This window comes from Rattus rattus, chromosome 5 (genome assembly GCF_011064425.1).
Source record: "Rattus rattus isolate New Zealand chromosome 5, Rrattus_CSIRO_v1, whole genome shotgun sequence".
Classification (NCBI taxonomy): domain Eukaryota; kingdom Metazoa; phylum Chordata; class Mammalia; order Rodentia; family Muridae; genus Rattus; species Rattus rattus.
In genome coordinates, this window is record NC_046158.1 from 4,524,408 (window position 1) to 4,545,141 (window position 20,734).

Below are 20,734 nucleotides of genomic sequence, written 5' to 3' on the forward strand. Positions count from 1 at the left end.
CCCAGGAGCCTCCATCCTGCCAAGTGGCTTGGAGCCTCAGAGCCTGCTGTGAGTTCCCTCGGCTGCGAGCCCCGGCCTTGATCCTTTAAGAGTCCAACTTCCTTTGCTCTGCTGGGTTGTGAGCTTCGTCTGCCCTGTGGTCGTTTGCTTATGGTCTCATTCCCGTTTATCGTTTTTGTGTTGTGTGGATCTCCAAGGTTTTTCCGGGCTACGTCACTCGGAAGCTGACAGTTCCCATTCATGTCGGTCACTTTCTTTTTTAAATTTTAATTACATTATTTATTTATCTTGTGTGTGGAGGAGGTGGAATGCCATAGCTACATCATGTGAGGTCAGAGGACAACTCCCGGAGTTGGTTCCCTCCACCGTGCTGGTTTCCAGGATTGATCTCAGGTGGTCAGGCTTGGCACCAGGTGCCTTTACCTACTGAGCCATCTCCCCAGCCCAGCGCACTCCTGTTGGTGCATATCTGAGCCCTTTTCTTCCTTTATTGTAGGATCAGGACTGTGGTCACAGAGTAAAACTCTGCCTGGTTTTAGATAAGACTTGAACTAGTCAGTGTTGGCAGTGTGAGTGGTCCCCAGGAGCAGAATGTGGAAAGAACTGTTCTGAAGGAGATTTCAGCTAATTCCAGGCACTTGTCCCCGTCACACCAACTAAAGAGACAAGTCGAAGTAAAAAGCAGAGAAAGGAGATTCATTCAATGTGGCCACATTGGGAAGAGAAACAAAGAAGTCAGAGGCTTCCAAGTCTGTCCTTGGGTCCTGACAGGTCATTTAAATGTAAAGCAGAGTGTGTGGGGCTAAGCGGTCTTGGCCTGCCACTGGTCTCTTGATGTCTTGGCTCTAGTGCGTCCTGAACGGTGATGATAAGTTGTCAGAAGTTTGCAACATCACAATTCCAATGTGTGTGTGTGTGTGTGTGTGTGTGTGTGTGTGTGTGTGTAGGGTGTGGAGGATGTGTGTGTGAGTGAAGTGTGTGTGTGAAGTGTGTATGGGGGTGTGGAATATATGTGGGGGGTGTATGAAGTAAGTGTGTGTGTGTGTATGGGGGTGTGGAGTATGTGTATGTGTGAAGTGTTTGTGTGTGAGGGGCGTCGTGGTGGAGTGTGTGTGTGGAGTATGTATGGGGAGTGTGGAATATATGTGTGTGGAGGAAGTGTGTGTGGAAGTATGTATGGGGAGCGTGGAATATATGTGGGGGGTAGTTGTGTGTGTATGGTGTGTGTGTGGCATATGCAATGTATGTGTGTGGTGTGTATGTGGTGTGTCTATAGTGTGTATGATGATATATGTGTGTGCATGAGTGCATGCCTGCATGTGTTTGTATGAAGTGTGTGTAGAGTGGGGGGTTGGGATGTGTGTGTGTATGCGTGCACATGCCGCAGCACAAAGACAGAGGCAACTCTGTGGAGTCGATTTTTTTCCTTCTACCTTTAAGCATTTTCCAGGGTTCAAACTTGGGTCACCAGACTTACGCAGTAAGCTCTATTACCCACTGAGCCATCTTGCTGGCCCCTTCCAGCCCACCTTTAGCTTTTCTAGCTGGCATTTTTAGTCCCAGTATGGAATTCCTTGGGACATTTTAGTGCCTCGAAGGCCGCTGTTTGAAAGGAATGGGACAATGGTCTGCATAATATTCCCTGTCCCTTTAAGATTATCTGACAAATTTGTTTGGGGCATGAGATATTTTTAAATTGTTGATAGGGCTGGGGGCAAGGGTTAGCTGGGAGAGGGCTTGTCTAAGTCACATGGATGTCTGGGTTCCATCCCCAGCACTAGTAAAGCAAACTCTGTTTGGGCTATGAGTCCAGCACCTGGTGGTGGAGGCAGGAGAATCAGAAGTTCAAAGTTATCCTCAGTGTGGTATATAGAAGGTCATTGTTTTTGTTTAAATAAGCATCTCAGTGTGAGCTATGGACCATTCTCAGAGGGACACATCTTATTCCCATGGAGTAGCGGGAATACAGAAACCAACCGAGAAACTGTTCCCTACTGGCTGGGCCCAGAGCAGTTCTTTCTCAAGCCCCGCAAGAGGCTGGGTCTCACTAGCAAAAGGCTGCTTCACAGTTAGTCCTGATCTGTTGCTGCTCACGATGACAAGTTGCACGGCCTGGCTCAGCGCTTGGGAGGCTGAGCCAGGAGGATCTCTGTGAGTTTCAGTCCAGTGGAAGGAGAACTGACTCCAGGGAGGAAGGGAGGGATGGGAGGGGGAGGAAGAGGGGGAGGGAGGAAGGGGGGGGAGAGAGAGAGAGAATATGCTACACCACAGTCTAGCCAGGGGTCTTCCATTGGCTTCCTTAGTTTTATGTCTTTGTTTCCCTTTTGCTCCTCCTGGTGCCTCAGTCCAGATGCGAGAGGTCTCCCTGTGACTAGAGTGGACCTGAGAGTGCTCCTGTGTCCTCCTTGGAAGCATCCTTCTCCCCCGAAGACCAAATGACAGTCTCTTGGGTTCCTCCCACCTCGCTCCTCATGCCCCTGTGTCCAGCGTCCAGTTCCTGTTTCTTTCCCTCAGTCTGCCCTGCCTCCTTGACCCCAGCTGTGTCTGGCTTTAAGCGCCTGTGAATAGAGCAATCTCTCACCCCCAGACGTATCTCTCCAACCATCCCACTCTCTCCCAGACTCCAGATACAGCTTATCTAAACTCGGAAGGATTTCTAAACAATGCCTGCCTGCAACCCCTGACCTTTCCACCTCTCCTGAGAGTGTGTAGCCCTCTCCACCTCAGGACAGGAGCCCCAGGGCTCTCCTCACCAACACACCATCCACTCCACTGGCCATACTGACCCAGGACCCGCCACTTGTTGACTGTATGTTACCTCTGGGTCCAGGACACCGTTGTCTCTTGCCCGGATCTTTGTTCGTTGAGTGGGCTTGCTGTCCCACATCTGCTGCTTTCTATGAAGCAGCCGTATCAGTTCCTTGGTAACTCCCATTTCCTTCTGATTAAGTTTCCAAAGTTCTTCCAAGGGCAGATGCCTAAAAGCCTTGCGTGCCCGGGGCCTGGGCTCTTCCCTGGTCATGTCTTTCTCCTTTAACCATGATCCCTTCATGGCCTCTGTGGGAAAGGCTGGGGCCAGTCAGAACATTTTTCTCAGTGGGCAACTTGGCCTTTTCTGAATAAACCCGTGCAGTGTGACCGTGCATCCACGCTCTGCCCGGATGCCAAACGTGCCCTTTAATTATGCTCCTGTCTTGGCACTGTGGTTATCTTGCTCCTTTCTTGTTAAATGAGATAAAGCCGGGTGTTTTTAGTCAATGGCCACTGCTGTGTTTTTTTGCCCAGAGTTCATTTCCTGAGTCCGACGTTGCACATACTGTTCGTCTCGGGCTTTTCTGCCATTCAGGTTTGCATTTTTTAAGTTCGTCTCTAATGTGAAATACTCTTGCGGGGGTTCGGGGGTGAGCTGTCTACTTTCTGGCGTGTTTTCATTTTTCTCCAGGCTGGGTTTTCGTCCTCCTCTCCGTCTCCCCTACCCCCCTTCTGACAGCGCCTGACAAATCTTTTTACATCGGGTGTGCTTGACCTGGGGCAGTTTGATGAATTAGCTGAGCTCTCCTCCTGGTCCCCAGTGCAGGGGGTGGGGGATGGAGGGAGTCTAGTGGGACGGGGGTGGGGGTGGCGGTGGGGGTGGCGATCCTGTTCCTGCTTCGCTTCATAGCCATATGATCAGGGGCACATTGTTCCCTGAGAACAACTGTAAAATGTAAGTAGCAAGAATTTCTGCCTTCTAAAGTTGGTGGGTTGCTTTTCTCACCCTTCTGACCAGATACCAGCATGTTAAACAACAAAGGGTTTGTTCTGGCCCTGGCTCGCAGTTTTAGGGGGACGCAGTCCATCATGGTGGCAGGAGCTTGAGGCAGCCTCTTCCACTGTGAGTGTAGTCAGGAAGCAAAGGGGTAAATGCTACTCACTTCCTCCTCTTCATTCAGTCCGAGACCCCAGACCGTGGGATGGTGCTGACCCACGCAGGGTGTATCCTTCCTCCTCAACTAAACCTCTCTGAAAACACCCTCCCAGACACACCCAGTGGTGCGTGTCTACGATGATTCTAAATCTGGTCATGTTGACCGTGAGGATTTCTGGATGCACGGACCAAAGGAGGTGAGGTGGGAAGTCTTCTGGCTGACTCCCAGCGTGCTCATTGCGCATCTTTTTATTCTGGTTCTCTCTGGGGCTGACCTGTTGAGTTTGCTCTCCCTATAGGCCTCTGAGAATCAGCTGGGGAAGGGGACCCGACTTAGGGATTCCGAGCTATTGCCTGTCCTGAAACTCCTAGGCGTTTTGGGCTGTGGGCAGTAGAAGAAGCATGCTCCCATGGAATCCCTCGGTTTATGAGGACTTCCCCATGCACACAGCTCGAGTCCTGTGGAGTGGGGACCACGGACAAGCCCACACTCTGCCCAGATCCTCGGATCCCACAGACGGGAAGGGACAGTGTAGATATTGTCAGGGCAGGTCCCCTGTCCCTGAGTGTGTCCTCTCTGTCCAGTCTGCTTCTGTCTGAGCTGGCTCAAGGCCGTGGCTTCATTTCCCTTTGTGTGGTCAGCTGGGTGGAGCGAGAGTCCTTTCTAAGTTGCTTCCAAATTTTCTTCCTCCATCCCTTCTAAGAAACACCTTTCCAAGGTGTACGGGCCGAGCTGAGCATCCTGCTTCATTTGTTTATTGTCTGATAATGCAAACTTTCCTATACCCACCCCTGTGTGTGTGTATATGTGTATGTGTGTGTGTGTGTGTGTGTGTGTGTGTGCGTGGCGTGTGTGTGTGTGTGTGTGTGTGTGTGTGTGTGTGTGTGTGACTGAAGAGTCAGCTAGTATATGCATGTGTATGTGTTACTAGAGATTCAAACCAGGGCTTCGTGTGTTAACCAGTCTCTGTATTGCCGAGCTACATCCCTGACACATAATATATGACAGTCTTTGAGCCGACTCTGTAGTCCAGGCAGGCTTTGAACTTAGGATCTACCAGTCTGTCTCATTACAGCACTGTGCTCTGGCCAGAGTCCCTTTGGTGCCTTCCATTTGCTGGGAGAGCACCCTTCACCTTCTACCCACCCTGATTCAGATGTCTCGTGGTAATTGTCCAGAAAAAGAAAAGAACAGATCCAAACATTCCTAGGTTCCACCCTAGACATTCTGGTTCAGGGCACCTGGAAAAGGGCCCAAGTATCTGCTGCAAAAGTCCCCTGTGGTTCATAGGGTTGGCCAGATCTGAGCCAGCTGCCTCAGAAACTCATATTTTCCTCTTCTCTGTTCGTCAGTCTACCCGGAGAGCTGGTTGAGTATGGAAAACACACTGGGTTCCTCAGCAGATGCGGAAAATGTGAAGGTGGTGTTCTGAGGGATTCCCTGCATTCGTGTTTAAAAATTAATTTATTAATTAATTAGTTTAAAAAAAGCTTAATACAAGGCTGGAAAGCCTGTCCCCAAGGCAAGAGGTTGGGAAGGGTTTATAGAGAAAGAACCTTGGACTGGGGCTCTGCAGATGCCTCAGTGGGTAAGAGTGCCTGTTGCTCAAGCATTAGGATATGAGTTCAAATCCCTAGCCCCCACAGAAATAGCTGGTCATGGCCATTCATGTCTATAATTCCAGAACTTCAAGGAATGGAGATCAAAGGTTATGGGGCTTGCCGGCTGCCAGCCTGGCCCCGGGCTCTGTCAAGGAGACAAGGCAGAAAGAGTAGGGGAAGAGGGCACTTGCTGGCCTCTAGTCTCTGTTTGTGGGCGCTTGGGCATGACTACAGCACACACTTTCACTCGAGCCTTTGCTAAAAAGTGGGGCGTGGGTAAAAGGTGACTTTCATGCCTGTGGTCGCGCATGGAGGCACACATCTTTAGTTCCAGCAGGGAGATCTCTGTGGATTTGAGGCCAGCCTGACTACATACTGAATTCTAGAAAAAGAGTATCTTTTTTTAGCTGGGCGTGATGGCACAGGCCTATAATCCCGGCACTCAGGATGCTGAGGCAGGAGGATCACCACAAATTCTAGGCCACACAGAACAAGTCCTTAAATTTTGTTATTATGTATGTATTGTGTGTGCATGTGTGTGTGTGTATGTGTGTGCGTGTGTATCCGTATGTGTGTGCATGTGTATGCGTGTGTGTCTCTGTGTGTGTGTGTGTGCGTGTGTGTGTATGTGTGTGCGTGCATATGTGCGTGCGTGTATGTGTGTGTGTGTGTGTGTCTATGCATGTATTGGGGGGCAGCTACTGTGTGCGTGTAGAGGTCAGAGGGCATCCTGTGGGAATCAGTTCTCTCTTTCCACAGTGTATGTTATCCGGCCTAGTGACCAACCTTTATCCCCTGAGCTCTCTTGCCAGCCCTTATGAAGCAACATTTACCACATCTAGTCAGGCTCAACTTCCTCCTGTTCCATTTAACATTTAAATTATTTTATGTCCAGAAAACGTGGATTTAATTTTTTTGTGGACTTAATTTTTTTGTTTTGGTTTTTTTATTGGGGGGGGGGTGTTTGTTTGTTTGTTTGTTTTTGTTCTGAGACAGCTTCTCTGTGCAGCCCTGTCTGTTCTAGAACTCAATCTGTAGACCAGGCTAGCCTCAAACTCACAGAGATCCACCTAAAGGCTTGCCCCACCACCACCTGGCAAATGTATGGTTTTTTTTTAAAACCACAGTTTGAGAATTTTTATGCGAAGTGTGAACTTAGAAGTGGAGTTTTCAATTTGTAAGTTATAATTAACAAAAGGACTGGCTACTGTTTAAAACTGCGCACTAAAAATATCTGGTAGGCAGCCGTGGGGCTCCTCGGTGCTCCCTGCACACGTACACAGAAGAATATGCTGCTAGACTCCGCCCCGCCCACCCGGACCTGGATTGTGGACCCGAGTCACCTCTGAGAGACAAGGACGAAGGGTCTTTCAGTATGAAGTGCTTCTCCTTTTGCGCCCCCCCCCGCCCTTAAACAAAAGTTTACAAAAAATGTTGCTTTTGAAATGTATTTACTGGGGAATCTGGGACCTATGCACACTCCTACAGAAGAGTCTATGGGTTTAAGTGTATGCATAACCTGTCATTTGTGGAACTCACAATTTTTAAACCTTTTTTTAATTTATTACTGTATATCATATGTGTGAGGGTGTGTATATCATATGTGTGAGGGCGTGTATATCATGTGTGTGAGGGTGTGTATACCACAGTGTGCAGACATCGCAAGACGACTTTGTGGAGTCCCTTGTTTTCTTCCACCTTGTGGGTCCTGGGGAATCAAACTCAGGCCGTCAGGGTTGGCAGCAAGCCGCCTCTACCCTCTGAGCCATCTCACTGGCCCCATAAATGGGCTTTTAATTGTGCAACTTTATGACTTAAAAAAAAAAAAAGAACTAGTAAGGCGCGTGCGTCGTCTGTCATTCCTGATTCCCCTGTGTATTTCCAAATATGGTGACACTTCTTTCTTTCATTTTCATCTTAGGAATCTTTCAAAGAAATACCAACCCAAGAAGAACTCGAAGGAAGAAGAGGAATACAAGTATGTCCAAAGCTGGTAGATGTAGTGAGATATGTGTGTAGCCGTGGTTGTGAAGGGGGCGGGAGGGAGCTCCCTTGTCATATAAGTACTGTCCTGCCTTCCCGTCTGTGTCCATGAACCTGGGGGACTCAGTGAGAACCTGGACCCTGAGCCACAGGACCCACTGCAGACTGCTTCCCTTAAACTAATCAGGGAAAGTCGTAGGAGGTCCTGTAAGCATTCACAGGCAGTGGGGGAGGCGGGGGTAAGCCCTGGGGCGGTGACTCTCAATCTTCCAATGCTGTGACCTTTCACACGGTTCCTTGTGTTGTGGTGACCCCCCCAAATGTAAAACAATTCCGTTGCTACTTTGTAACTATAATTTTGCTACTGTTATGACTTGTAAATATCTGATGCAGAATATCTGACTTGTGACCCCTGTAAAAAGGTCATTTGACACGCCCCCCCCGCACCCCCTCCCCCAGAGGTCTTGACCCTCAGATTGAGATCCACTGCCCTAGAGCCTGGGCTCCCTTCTGAGTTATCAGAAGCCCTGCTTCACCTGTTCATCCAGCCAAGGGCCCTAACTGTCTCAGTCAGCAGTGTTGGGCCATTGTGCATGGTGGAAGGTACCGTCTTTGATGTAGGTCCCGGGGCCCGGTGTACTTTGTGGACTTGGGTAGGTGAGTTGGGGGCCATCTCTGGTCTTAGACGAAACAGAGGCAAAGTCTGCATTTCACAGAGCCCCTGTGGCCGTGTTTGGGTTGTAATTAATTCTGAGCTCCTGTGTAATGAACCTGGCAAGATCCTCTGGGAGGCAGATACAGGGCAGACAGATTTTAATTAAATAAGGCCTGTGAGGATGGAGGGGGGCCTGTCTGAGGAGGAGCCTGTGTGATCTGTCCTCAGGTACACGGCGTGTAAAGCGTTTCTTTCCACCCTGAATGAGTTGAATGACTACGCCGGGCAGCATGAGGTCATCTCCGAGAACATGACGTCACAGATCACAGTGGACCTGGTGCGCTACGTACAGGAGCTGAAGCAGGAGAGGAAATCGGTAATGCATATCGGGTGTCCTCCCGCAAGGGGTGGACCAAGGACAAGGATGTTCTCCCAGATGAGAGAACAAGGAGTGGGCTATGGTGGCTCCTAGCACTGGGGCAGATTGGGAGGGGGCAGGGCAAAAAGTTTTCTGCAAGTTCGATGACCGTCACACGTGCTACACAATGAGTCCCAGGCCTCCAGGGCGGCATAGTGAGACCCTGTCCTAAACCAGAAAGGATGCAGGTGTGGTACTGCAAACCTTAAACAGTTGAGCAGTAGAGGAAGCAGGTGGAACTCTGCGAATTCAAGGCCAGCCTGGTCCATATAAAGAATGCCAGACCAGTCAGGGTGGCACAGTGAGACCCTGTTTCAAAAGCAAACGGGCTGGAGAGAGGGTTCGTTGGCTAAGGGCACTGGCTGCTCCTGCTGAGGACCCAAGTTCAGTTCCCATCACCCACATGGGGGCTCACAACCATCTCTAACTCCAGTTCTAAGAGATCCAAGGCCCTTTTCTGACTTCCTTGGGTACAAAGCATAAATGTGGTATGGTCATATGAATGCAGGAAAAATACTCATATACATATAAAAATAAATATAAAACAAACAAAATTAGAGCCAGGCAGGATGGCACACGTGGAAGGTAGAGGCGGGCAGATCAGACTTACAAGGCCAGTGGGTGCGTGACGGGTGCGTGGTTGGTATGTGGGCGCTACGTGAGTTCACTTAATACCTGTTGTGGTCTATGTGTAGAGGTCAGAAGACACCGTGAGGGAGTTGATTTTTTACCTGCTGAGCCATCTCATCATAGCTGGTGCCTTGTCAGTGGAGATTCTAAATAAAAGCTTCCTTGTTAGTTAGGCCTCCCACAGCATTGGCCGAGCCAAGTGTCTGTTCACAGTTCCAAGGTCCAAGGTTGGAGACCTAAGGCTGACCACATTCTCTGCTGGTCCAACCATTAGGGACTGTGTTTTCTTGTCTTGTTTATTTTGTTTATTTATCGTTTATTGTTTTGTAGTTTTCCAAGGTAGGTTTCACTGTTTAGCCCTGGCTGTCCTGGAATCCAGAGCCAGCCCAGGCCTGCTGCCCTGCTTTTGACCTTGCCTTGATCTTTGCAAAGGTTTCTCTTCCGTTTAGGGCTCCGAGTTCTCACCACTGACCCTTCTCGCCTCACAGGGTTTAGCATTTTAGCCAGCTCCCCAAACAGAAACTGCTCTCTCCCTTTTTAGCAAGTATCCATTTCTGTTCAGGAGTCAGAAGAGGGACAGCCCACCAGAGCCGCACCCCTCCTCGGCCCTCTCCTCCAGCTGTGTGGTCCGAGGCCGGGTTCACTGGCCTGTTCAGGTTTCCTCCCCGAGAAAGCCTTTTGCAGGGGACGCCCATTCTTTAGAATGTTTCCTTCTCCCAGCGGACTTTCCCATCTGCCACACCTAAAATGCCTCTCCCTTTTTACCTTTTCTTGCTTCGAAATGTTTTGTGTTTTTGCAACAGGGTTTTTCTGTGTGTGCAGCCCTGGCACTGTGTTGACCATGCTGGTTTCGAACTCGGAGATCTGCCTGCCATGCCAGCACTCTTAACCTCCCAGCCATCTTCCTGATTCCTTACATCATTCTTTTTGCATCGTTATTAACCATATCTAGATTTTGAGGAAGTTGGAGAAGCACTAGAGACAGAACCAGGACTGTGTGCAGGCAAATCGCACGCCCCGCCAGCCCCGCCCCACAGCGGCGTGAGGTGTTGTGTGGAGTCGCTTGCTTACTGGTTTTTCTCCTCTGCTACTCCAGGACAGGGGTGTCTTTGCCTACCTCATCAGGCCTGCAGAAGGCGGGCATGGCGGAAGTGCAGGGGAGAAAGGAATGGCAATAGCTGGGAAATAGGAGATGTGCCCAGGGCTGGGAGGGCGGCGCCACGGTGAGCACTTTTCTAGTTCACCAGGAAGGGACCAGAGGTGTAGCTCAGTGCTGCAGACCCTGCCTCTCATATACAGAGCCCTGTATTCCATCCCCAGCATATGTGTGTGTGTGTGTGTGTGTGTGTGTGTGTGTGTGTGTGTGTGTTAATGTCTGCTTAGCTTAAAAGGGTTTATTTCTTTTAAGCCAGGTGGCAGTGGCACGCGCCTTTAATCCCAGCACTGGGGAGGCAGAGACAGGTGTATCTCTGAGTTTGAGGCCAGCCTGGTCTACAGAGTGAGGTCAGGAGAGGGCATTGGATCCCTTGGAACAGAAGTCGTCACAGACTGACAAGGGCAGCCAGCGTTCCTAACCGCTGAGCCATCCTTTTGTTTTAAGGAGTGTTAGTCACCAGTAACCAGTGCAGGCCTGGCAGTCAGTTAGGAGGCTCTGCAAACACCACTGTATCTGTCGAAGGGCTCTGCAATTAGACTTAAGAACATCGTGAAATCTCTAGACAAAGGGAAGAATGCCAGCAAACCCATACTTGTGGAATTTTCATTTGTGGCCTTGTAAAGCCACGTCGTCTCTCCCGTATCACAGCTACCGTTCTTTTGAGGGAATGCATAGTTCGGTGTGGTAACGTAGGCCCTTAATCCCAGCATTTGGGAGTTGAGGCAGGAGGATTACAAATTAGAGGATGGAACTGGCTATAGCAAGACACCACCTCAAATGGTGCGTGCGTGCGTGTGTGTGCGTGTGTGTGTGTGTGTGTGTGTGTGTGTGACTGTGGGAGCATGTGTAAGTATGTGTGAGTGTGTGTTGTGAGCATGCGTGTGTGTTTGAGCTTATGTGTGTTGCAAGAGTGAGCATGTGTAAGTGCACGTGTGATTGCACGTGTGTGAGTGAGTGTTGTGAGAGTGAGTGTGTTTGTGAGTGAGTGTGTGTGTGTGTGTGTGAGAGAGAGCAGGATGGTTCTGTGGATAGTCCTTGGCCCTCAAACCTGATGCAGATGACCCCCTTTTGGCCCCCAAGATTCACATTGTAGAAGCAGAGAACTGGCTCCTGCAAGTTGTCCTCCAACCTCCACACAGGATGCTTACAACACACACAGTCACGAAATAAAATTGAAAAATGGTTAAACGGCCAGTGTGGAAGAACATACTTGGGAGGTTGAGGCAAGAAGATCCTGGCCTCAAGCTCGTCCTCAGCGACAGTGAGTTCGTGGCCAGCTCGGGCTGCAAGAGATCCTGGCTCAAAACAGCCCAAGCAGTGGCGCATGACTTTAGTCCCAGCACTTGGGAGACCGGGGCAGGAGGATTTCTGTGAGTTTGAGGCCAGTCTGGTCTACAGAGCAAGTTCTAAGACATCCAGGGCTACATTATAAGGTCCTGTCTCAAAACAACAACAACAACAACAATAGCAACAACAAAAAAATCACAGACAAAACAAAAGGCTGGCAGGACTGTGTCTGTCCCGTAGGTGTTTCAATACCCTGACAGTCTGGGAGATTGGTTAGCCCTGCGCCCACTCTTCCGGATGGCAATAGCTAACATTTGCTATGACTGCAGGTTAACCTTCCCCGTAGGAGGCCTGGGGTGGTACCCACTGCTCAGGAACCTGGAGCACAAGGAGGTGGTTTGTGTCTGTTGGGTCATACACGGTTCCCCTGGGCATGACACCCAGGCAGCCTGGACCTCGGGGCTAAGCATAGCGACACACATGCTTTTATTTTATCGGTGGTTTTCTAGCTTACCCACAAGGCACCTGTTGTAAGGTATCAAAGCCCCTGCTTCTACTCCAAGCCCCACAGACACCTCAGTCTGTCTTAGAAGCTGGACAGTGCTGATCCGAGGGTTCTGTTTTCTCCTCCCTCTCTGACGTAGGTGTCAGGGCTTGAACTCAGGCGGGCAGGTTTACTCGCTGGGCTGGCGGAGCCATCTCCCTGTACTTGGTATCCTCGTTTCTCCATTTAAGAAAAGGATTGTTCTCTGTGTGTTCTCTGGAAAATGGATTGTTTTCATAATCAGATGTTTAGTCTTTCATTCGTAAATTAATCTGCAGCTCCGGGACTCAAAGCCAGACCCTTGAGCAAGTTACACAAATGCTCTAAGCTGCGAGTTCAGCTGTTTGCTTAAGTACTTTTCATTGTTGCGCTGATCTGTGGGCTTACTGGTTTTAACTGGTTTAGATTAAACACTTCTTCTGTCAGCTCTTTCTAGCACTTTGTTTTGAGTCAGGATTTTGCTGTGTTCCCGGCGATCCTGGAATTTAGGATGAAGCTAAAGGGGGCTTTGTAGAGCTCCAGCCTCTGAAGGGATGAGAGCTGACCCCCATGATACCTGAGCTAGCTTTTTCCTATGCACGCGAAGTGACATTACCTTCCCACCCCCCACTGAATTCCCAGAAGTGAAACAAGCTTAACACCCGCATTCTCTCAGGTCCTGGTTTATGACCCTAGGTCAGCCTCTTATCATTTACTACATTTATGGTCTCCAGTCAGTTCCCCAGAATCTCTGCAACCTGCGTGGCTGAGACCTGGACTGACTTATCTGAGGTCCAGGTCGTTGAGGAGGTGAAGGGACTCACTGGAGTTTTGGAGGCTGGCGGAGCTCCACTTTTGTACCCACCTGGGGTCCATCACAGTGAAACCCACTAATCTCAGAGGCTGGAGCGTAGTCTTTCTAGAGACTGGGGAGCCCAGATGGTCTTGCCGGCCTGTGCAGACCAGAGCACCAGGCACACATCTCTGTGTGGCTGGCGAATCTGCTGCAGCCGTCACTGGACCCTGAGCTTTGCTCTTCACCAGGAACTAACAAGGAAGTTGTAGAGGAAACAATTACCCATGCCCTTGGTGGCACTCGAAGCTTTCACAGTCTTGGCGTTCACCTGCTGACTGGTTGGTTTGTTTTGAGGCAGGGTCTTTTACAGTCCAGGCTGGCTGTGAGGTCACTATGTAGCCAGAGGTACACCCGATCCTGCCTGTACAGCCCGAGAGCCAGGATGGTAAGCGAGTACTGGCTCACCCCATTTATAGGGTGCTGGGAATGGATGGAATCCAGGCCCACTGAGCCATCTCCATGACATGGACCAAGAGTTTAACTTCATTGTTCATGGGGCTTCCTTCCTTGACAGCAGAATGTTTATATTTTCTTTTTGACTTCATGTGCTGGAAATACAAACCAGGACTCTTCTCTCTCTCTCTCTCTCTCTCTCTCTCTCTCCTTCCTCCTCTTCTTCCTTCCTCTCTCTCTCTCTCTCTCTCTCTTTCTCTCTCTCTCTCTCCCCATTTTCCCCCTCACTGACAATACTAGGGATTGAACCTAGGACCTCAGGCATACTGGCCAAGTGCTCTACTGAGCTAGAGCCCCAGCCCCTCCATCTCTTACCTACCCAGCCCTGGTGAGCCAGTAACTGCCCTGAGCTCAGATTTTCTCCATTCATCGGCCCTGTCGCCCAGGACCCGTGTGTCATCATCTGTCACCTAGAGGATGGCACCGTGTCTCCTCACTCAGCTCTGGGCTTCGAGGCCTGCCCCAGCCCTGCTCACTCCTCCTCGTCCACTCACCTGCCTGTCTTTCCCATAAGGCCGATCCAAGAGTGTTGCTACTCTTCTAGAGGTTCCGACAGTTACGCTCACCTGACTGTGGAAAGCATCCAAGGCCAAGGCCCAATCTCCCTCTTTTTCCCATCCCTCAGTCTCAGAGTGTGTGCAAGCAAGGTGCTGCAGAGGAAGGTCCGGTCCCTCCCACCCCCACCCCACCTTTGCAGTTCAGTCCTGTGTCCAGCGGTGGTGTCCCAGACTGCCCTTCTCTCAAACTCTCCTTCTCTGCTCCCTTGTTCTGTCCTGGACTCAATGCACTTCACTGGTACTCTGGTATCCCGCTGTATACCTCGTGCGTACCTCACGTATCCCACGGGCACCTGGGCCTGCACGTAACCTCTGCTGGGTGATGGGATTAAATCAAACCATTCAGCCGTGCTGAAGGCCCTGGAGGGTTCTCCTCTCCAATCTGGCTCTCCCTTAAACCCAGGGGGCGGGAGTTTGCAGGGGAAGGGCAAAGGGGCAGCGAGAGAAGCCAAGCCAGGAATTTTGGCTTGGCTTCCGGCGTCCGGTGTCCACAGTGCTGTGGGAGGGTAGGCAGAGGGGCCTGAAGAGCTGGGTGTCTCCGAGCCCTGAAATACCCTACCGGCACACCACGTACACACCACCAACACACTACCAACACCCTACCGAGAGGACATTTAAGATGAGGATTCCTCAACACAGCTCTTAGGAAATAAAAGCAGGCACGCAGCCACAAACATTTTGTGTTTTCCTTTCCCGGTTTAGGTGGAATACGCAACACTGTCTAGGTGTGATCAGCTTCCACTCGGGGTCTCCACACTGGATCACATCAGCCCACACTACACGGATTTATACTCAGATTCCAAAAGGGGCCAGGGCTGGGCACACTTACTCTTCCAGCCCTAGCGGGGCTGAGGCTCAGGGGTGGAGGGTTCAAGGCCAGCTAGGCTGTACCAAGGGTCCCTGAGTCAGGGTCGGGGGTGGTGGCGTCCCAGCCCACTGGAGAGCGCCCGCCCACCACGCATGCTGTCTGGGGGCCCCTTCTGTCTTTGCCCTTTTAAAGTCTCTGTGTCTTGTGTTTCCATCTGTGGAAACCGAGCTGTGTTTAAAATTCCAGAGGGGTGACTGCTCCCGATGCAATGTGTGTTCCTTTAATTTTCCTGTTTCGTGTTTCCACAACAGTGTTCCGTTTTGCTTTCTTAACCGTCGGTGGTTAGATGAGTTGGCCACGCTGACCCTGTGCAGAGCGGGTGATAAGCACGTGCCACCTGCAGGACAGTAGTCACTGAAGGAAGTGTCATCTCTGTGTCCCTCGAAGCTCATGCTCACTTTTCTTTAGGTTCCAGATGCCTTTTTGTTTGTTTTCTGCCGAGTTTCGTTGTCGTCTTGAGACTGCCTTTGTATGAACGGCTGATTGGCCTAGCACTCTCTTTGTAGGTGGCCAAGTTGGCCTCTAATCTAGCAGTCTCCTGCCTCAGCCCCTGCCCTGCCCACCCCATCTCACCCCACCCCAAAGTGTCAGGATTTCAACCTCATGATACAAGGTCCAGCTCCCCACCCCATCCCCACCCTTCCAGAAACAAGGTCTTGAGATGTAGCCCTGGCTATCCACCTTGCTGTGTAGACCAGGCTGGCCTCAAACTCAGAGATCCGACTGCCTCTGCCTCCTGAGTGCTGGGATGCACTGTCTCCCTCCCTCCCTCCCTCCCTCCCTTGTTCATGTACTTGTGGTGGTAGAGGTCAATGCTGAAATCTTTGCCCATCATCTTGTTCTCTGAGACAGGATCCCTCACCGATCACTGATTTTGAAGCTCGACAATTTGGCCAGGCTGGCTGTCTGGCCAGTGAACCCCCAGGTTCCTCCTATTCCTGCCTTCCTAGTGCTAGGATTACTGGAGCACCCTGCCGTGCTCAGCTTTCTAAGTGTTGCCAGGGATCAGGTCCTCCTGCTCTCTCTTTCACACAGCAAGCGCCTTATCTACTGAGCTAGACTATTCTCTGAAGGAAGTCAACAGAGAGACAGAACCGAACTGAGTGCTGGGTGCAGAGCTCACGCCTTTACTCCCAACACTTGGGAGACAGAAGCCTGTGGATCTCTGTGAGTTCCAGAACAGCCAGGGCTTACATAAAGCCTTGCCCTGTCTTAAAAACAAAACAAAAAAAAACAAAAATCCTGAAACGAAAATGCAAACAAGTGTTTGGAGCTGACCTCAGATTCCTCTCGGCTTTCCTTTCCTTTTGTTCTTTTCTTTGTTTCCCTTTTTCTTTTTAAAAGTCAATTCTGTGTTTTAAAAAGAGAACCAAAGCTTCTTATTACAGGGAGAGCAACTAACATTCCTCTGGGTCCCCAGAGATGGCATTTCCTGTCCCCTTTCTGACGGGAGAGAAGCGCAATGGTGACTTCATCCTGGGCTCCCAAAGCGGTCCTTATACCTTTGTCCTGGGAACAACCCCTCTTTGTTCAGAGCCACGAGGGCACCGCGCTCCAACACACTCCCTCACTGTCCCAAGAAGAAGCGCCATTGTTTGTTCGTAAACAACAAATGCATCTGGCAAATCTGCTTCATTTGTTTAAGTTTCTAACTGTTCTAACCACTGTTTTCCCTCCGAGGAGCCAGCTGGAGCTGGTGACCTCTTCCAGTCATGCGCAGAGGGATGTGAGGGGAGGAGTGCGGGTCTCCGTGGGGGAGGGGTGGGGAAGGAGTGTGGGTCTCCGTGGGGGAGGGGTGGGGGAGGAGCATGGGTCTCCGTAGGGGAGGGGTGGGGGAGGAGTGTGGGTCTCCGTGGGGGAGGGGTGGGGAAGGAGTGTGGGTCTCCATGGGAGAGGGATGGGGCACACCCGACAGAAGGAAGGCTAGAGAAAGGTATGCAACACCTCATGCTTAGTGTTCGAGTATTGTTAATGATGGGCAGAGTGTCTCTGAGGTGTCTTTTTGGAAGAAGGCCATGTAAGGTGCACAGTGAATGTGAGCCCTTTCCACACACTTACACGACGGACAGCCGGAGAACTTCCTGTCTGGGTTTTTAGTCAGGATTACCCAAAAATAATGAATTTTTTAAAAGATTTATTTATTTATTTATTTATTTATTTATTTATTTATTTATTTATTTATTTATTGAGACAAGGTTTCAGTATGTAGCTGGCCTGAAACTCACAGAGATCCGTGTGCTTCTGCCTTGCTAGCCCTAGGATCAGAGGTGTGTCACCACACCTGGCTATGGTTTTACATTGCGAGTGTCTGTGCACATGAGTGCAATGGCTGCAGAGGCCAGGAGAGGGCGTTGGACCCTCCTTAGCGGGAGTTACAGACGAGTCACCGGCTGGGCGCTGGTGAGCTGGGCAGTCTCTCCAGCCTCAAGTTCTCATTTTTAATTTCATGTATCTGTTTATTCATTTTATTCTCATTTGTGTGTGTCTGTGTTGGGGTGGGACGGGGAGTTTAGCCCAGTCCCGAGCCCTCTTTTGCTTTTTATCTTGAGACAGGGTTGTACTGGGTTGCCTGAGCCTGCTGTCTGGAAGCCGCTCTCTGGGGAGAAGACCCAGCGTGGTTCACTGTCCCGGTTTGAGAGTTGGAGACGGACTTTCATTTCCATCCTGACTGCCTTTCTCTTCCCCGGAGGACATCCCTCCCCCTTCTTCCTGGCCTCCTCTCCTTCCTTTTTACAAGCTGTGCACAGCTTCCTGTCCATCCTCCCCTGCGGGGTTCTTCACACCCTGTAATCAGCAAGCTGCCTGCTTCTCCCTTAGCCTCGCCCCTGGCTCCTTCCCTCTAAGCCTGAGGCTCTGTCCTCCCCACTCCCCTGCCCTGTGTCCCTTAGGAGATTAAAAGGTGAAGGCTGGAGGCACCACGCACTGAAGGACTGGGCTGAGGAAGTTTTCCCAGTTAATAGCGTCCGTAGAGGTCCTCCCTTGGGTTCCTAGTGTCCACACGAAGGAGCACAGCCATTTATAACACTAGTCTAGGGCATCCCAAGCCTTCTTCTGACCTCCTCAGTACCAAACACGCTCAGGATACACAAAATACATGCACACAAAACTCTTGGACATATAAAATTAAAGTAATAAGATAAAAGAAACTTTAATCTTTAAAAAAACAAATCGAAACAGGATGTTCAAAGTGGAACTTCGTAAGAACTCGGAGCAGTGACCTCCGGAAAGACAAGAACTTGTCCCTTTATAAAGTATTGTTCTGGCAAAAGGCTGGTCTTGTCCCTCCCCCAGCCTTCCCCAGCACTTGGTTATTGTGACTCTGCTGAGTTAGAACCGGTCTGAGTAAGGAGGCTTCAGGAAGAGGATTTTTGCAGAAGCCCAGAGGACATGAGGGCCTGGCACTTCCAGTCAGTCAGGAAGCGAGGGGTCCATCAGACTGGCTACCGAGGGAAGATTTCTCTAATGAGCACGTAGGGGCTGAGGAAGATGGCTCAGCTGGCTAACTCTTTACTTTATAGAAAAACACGACCTGAGTTTGAATTCCTAGCACCATTGTAAAACCCCACTGTGGTGGTGCGGGCCTAGGACCCAGCGAGGGGAAGCAGAGGTGGGCAGACCCCAGGAGGTCAGCGGCCCACCCGTCTAACAGAACCAGTGAGCTCTAGGTTTAAGGAGAGATCTCCAAGAAATAAGGCAAAGAGGGATGGAGAACGCCACTGGTCTTTCACCTCTGGCCTCCACAGGTGCACATACACACAGAAGGGCATTTACCTGGACAACCAGGGGAGGTGAATTGCTCCTGCCCCTTGTCATCAAAGTCAACGGTGAACCCCTGGGGGGCTCAGATTTACTGTGTCCTTGGTCAAGGGACTCTGTTGGAAGAATGTTAAAGAGAAATGGTCGTTTTAGGATGCTCGGTGGAGAGAGGTGCCATTTCCTCTGCCTAGCTGTAGCAGTTTTTGTTGTTTGTTTTTCTAGAGCTTTCATCCTTGGTGGTCTCTCCTGGTTTTAACTACCCACCTTACCATGAGGCTTCCCTGACACAAAGGCAGGGTCCTTCTGGGCTTTTAAAAGAGACTTTATTTATTGGGCATGTGTGTCACGGTGTTCAACTGGAGGTCAGAGGACAGCTTTGGGAAGCTGGTTCTCTCCTTTCACCATATGGGACCCCAAGATGGAGCTGTGGGTATCCATCTTGGTGGCAAGCATTTTTATCCGCTAAGCTATCTCAAAGACCAGGGACTTGTGTTAACTCATGTCTGATTCTGAACTCCCAGTAGCTTGACTAATCAGAAGATGTCTATGGTGGCTGCTGGTGGGGCTGGCATTAGAGTGCTTAGGGTTCTCCTGCCTGCAGTGTCACCAGGCAACAGCCTCCAATCTGGAGTCTTCCCTTCACATCACCCAAATCCAGACTTACCCACAGTGTCTGTTCAGTCAGACCCTAAGCTACCAGTCCCCCTTCTCTAAGCCCTAACAACTTGCCCTGACCTGGCTCTCTTAACTGTAGTCACATGTCTGCCATGAGGCTTTTTTTTTTAGAACATTCTAGAACCCAACTGATAAAGTTAGATCCCTTGGGACCCACACATTGGAAAGAGAGAACCAACTCTAGCAAGTTATGTTCTGGCCTCTCCACATAAGCTGTGGCGTCCACAACCCCACTACACATATCCTATGCGAACCCAAACACAGTAATAATTCAACATGTTAAAGGTTCTAAGATGGCAATTTCTATTCACAGAAAGCCCACAGCACTATTGTACCATCAACATTTGTATTCTCCCTGACCTAGGAACAAAGCAAATAGTCACTAACCAGTGAGCAGCTACACAAATGTGGTACATCTACTTGGTGGAATATTATTCAGCCAGGAAAAAGAATTAGTGGGCAGATACATACTACAACAGGATAACCCTTTCATGTGAACAGGAAGAAATAAAGTCAGGAGAGGCGGGGTGGGGGGCAGTACAATTTTTCATTTATGGGAGGTGACATATAACTTGTTAATTCACCAGTGCTCAAAAGATGGACGTGGTGATTGCTGTATGCTTTTCTTTTAAGATGGGGGTCTCACCATGAGCCTTGGCAGGCCTCAGGTATCCTCCTGCCTCTGCCTTCCAAGAGCTGGGATTAAAGGCGTGCACTGCATCTCTTGGTGTGGGGGAGGGGATGTCTCAGCAAGGGACGTCTGCTGTTTTTGCAAGCGACAATTTCACGTTCGATATTGCTGTGTCTGAAACTTGAGAAGGAACCCGTCGTGTTTTCATTTCCCCTTAACTTGTTTATTATTTAAACTGTGGTTGTTGTTTGAGATGGGTGCCTCACTTGGGTTTGGAGTCTGGCTTGAACTTTTGGAAATCCTCCTGCATCAACCACACTCATTCTGGATTACAGGCATGAACTCTTAACGTTTCTTTCGACCGTACAGACTAGAAGTTCAATGTTTCTTTATTCATTTTGCAAGGCCTCACATATACTAGGCAGACACATGTCCACTGAGTTGCGCCTCCAGCCCAGATGACGCCTAAAGTCTGATTATGGGCTAGAGAGGTGGCTCAGCAGTTAAAAGCACTGGCTGCTCTTGCAGAGGACCTGAATTTGGTTCCCAGCACCCAGCTGGTGGCTCACGACCATTGCAGCTTTAGCCCCAGGGAATCTGATGCCCTCTTCTGGCCTCCACGGGCACTGCATAAACATGGTACACACACACACACACACACACACACACACACACACACACACACACACACACACACACATCTTTAACGCCACTGAATTAGATGGAAAGTTTTTCCTCCTGCATTGGTCTGAGTAGGGTAGATGCTGACCCCCGCTC

At 50.2% G+C, this 20,734-nt stretch overlaps 1 protein-coding gene across 11 annotated transcripts in view; it reads left to right on the forward strand.

The window, feature by feature from the left end:
* Nucleotides 1–20,734, forward strand: part of Fnbp1 (formin binding protein 1) — a 114,268-nt gene that overhangs the window by 39,527 nt on the left and 54,007 nt on the right. For all 11 annotated transcript variants that reach the window (XM_032902826.1, XM_032902817.1, XM_032902818.1 and 8 more), the window contains exons 3-4: nucleotides 7,431–7,487; nucleotides 8,376–8,523. In XM_032902826.1, coding sequence (XP_032758717.1) covers nucleotides 7,431–7,487; nucleotides 8,376–8,523 — 205 coding nt within the window. The remainder of the gene's footprint in view (nucleotides 1–7,430; nucleotides 7,488–8,375; nucleotides 8,524–20,734) is intronic.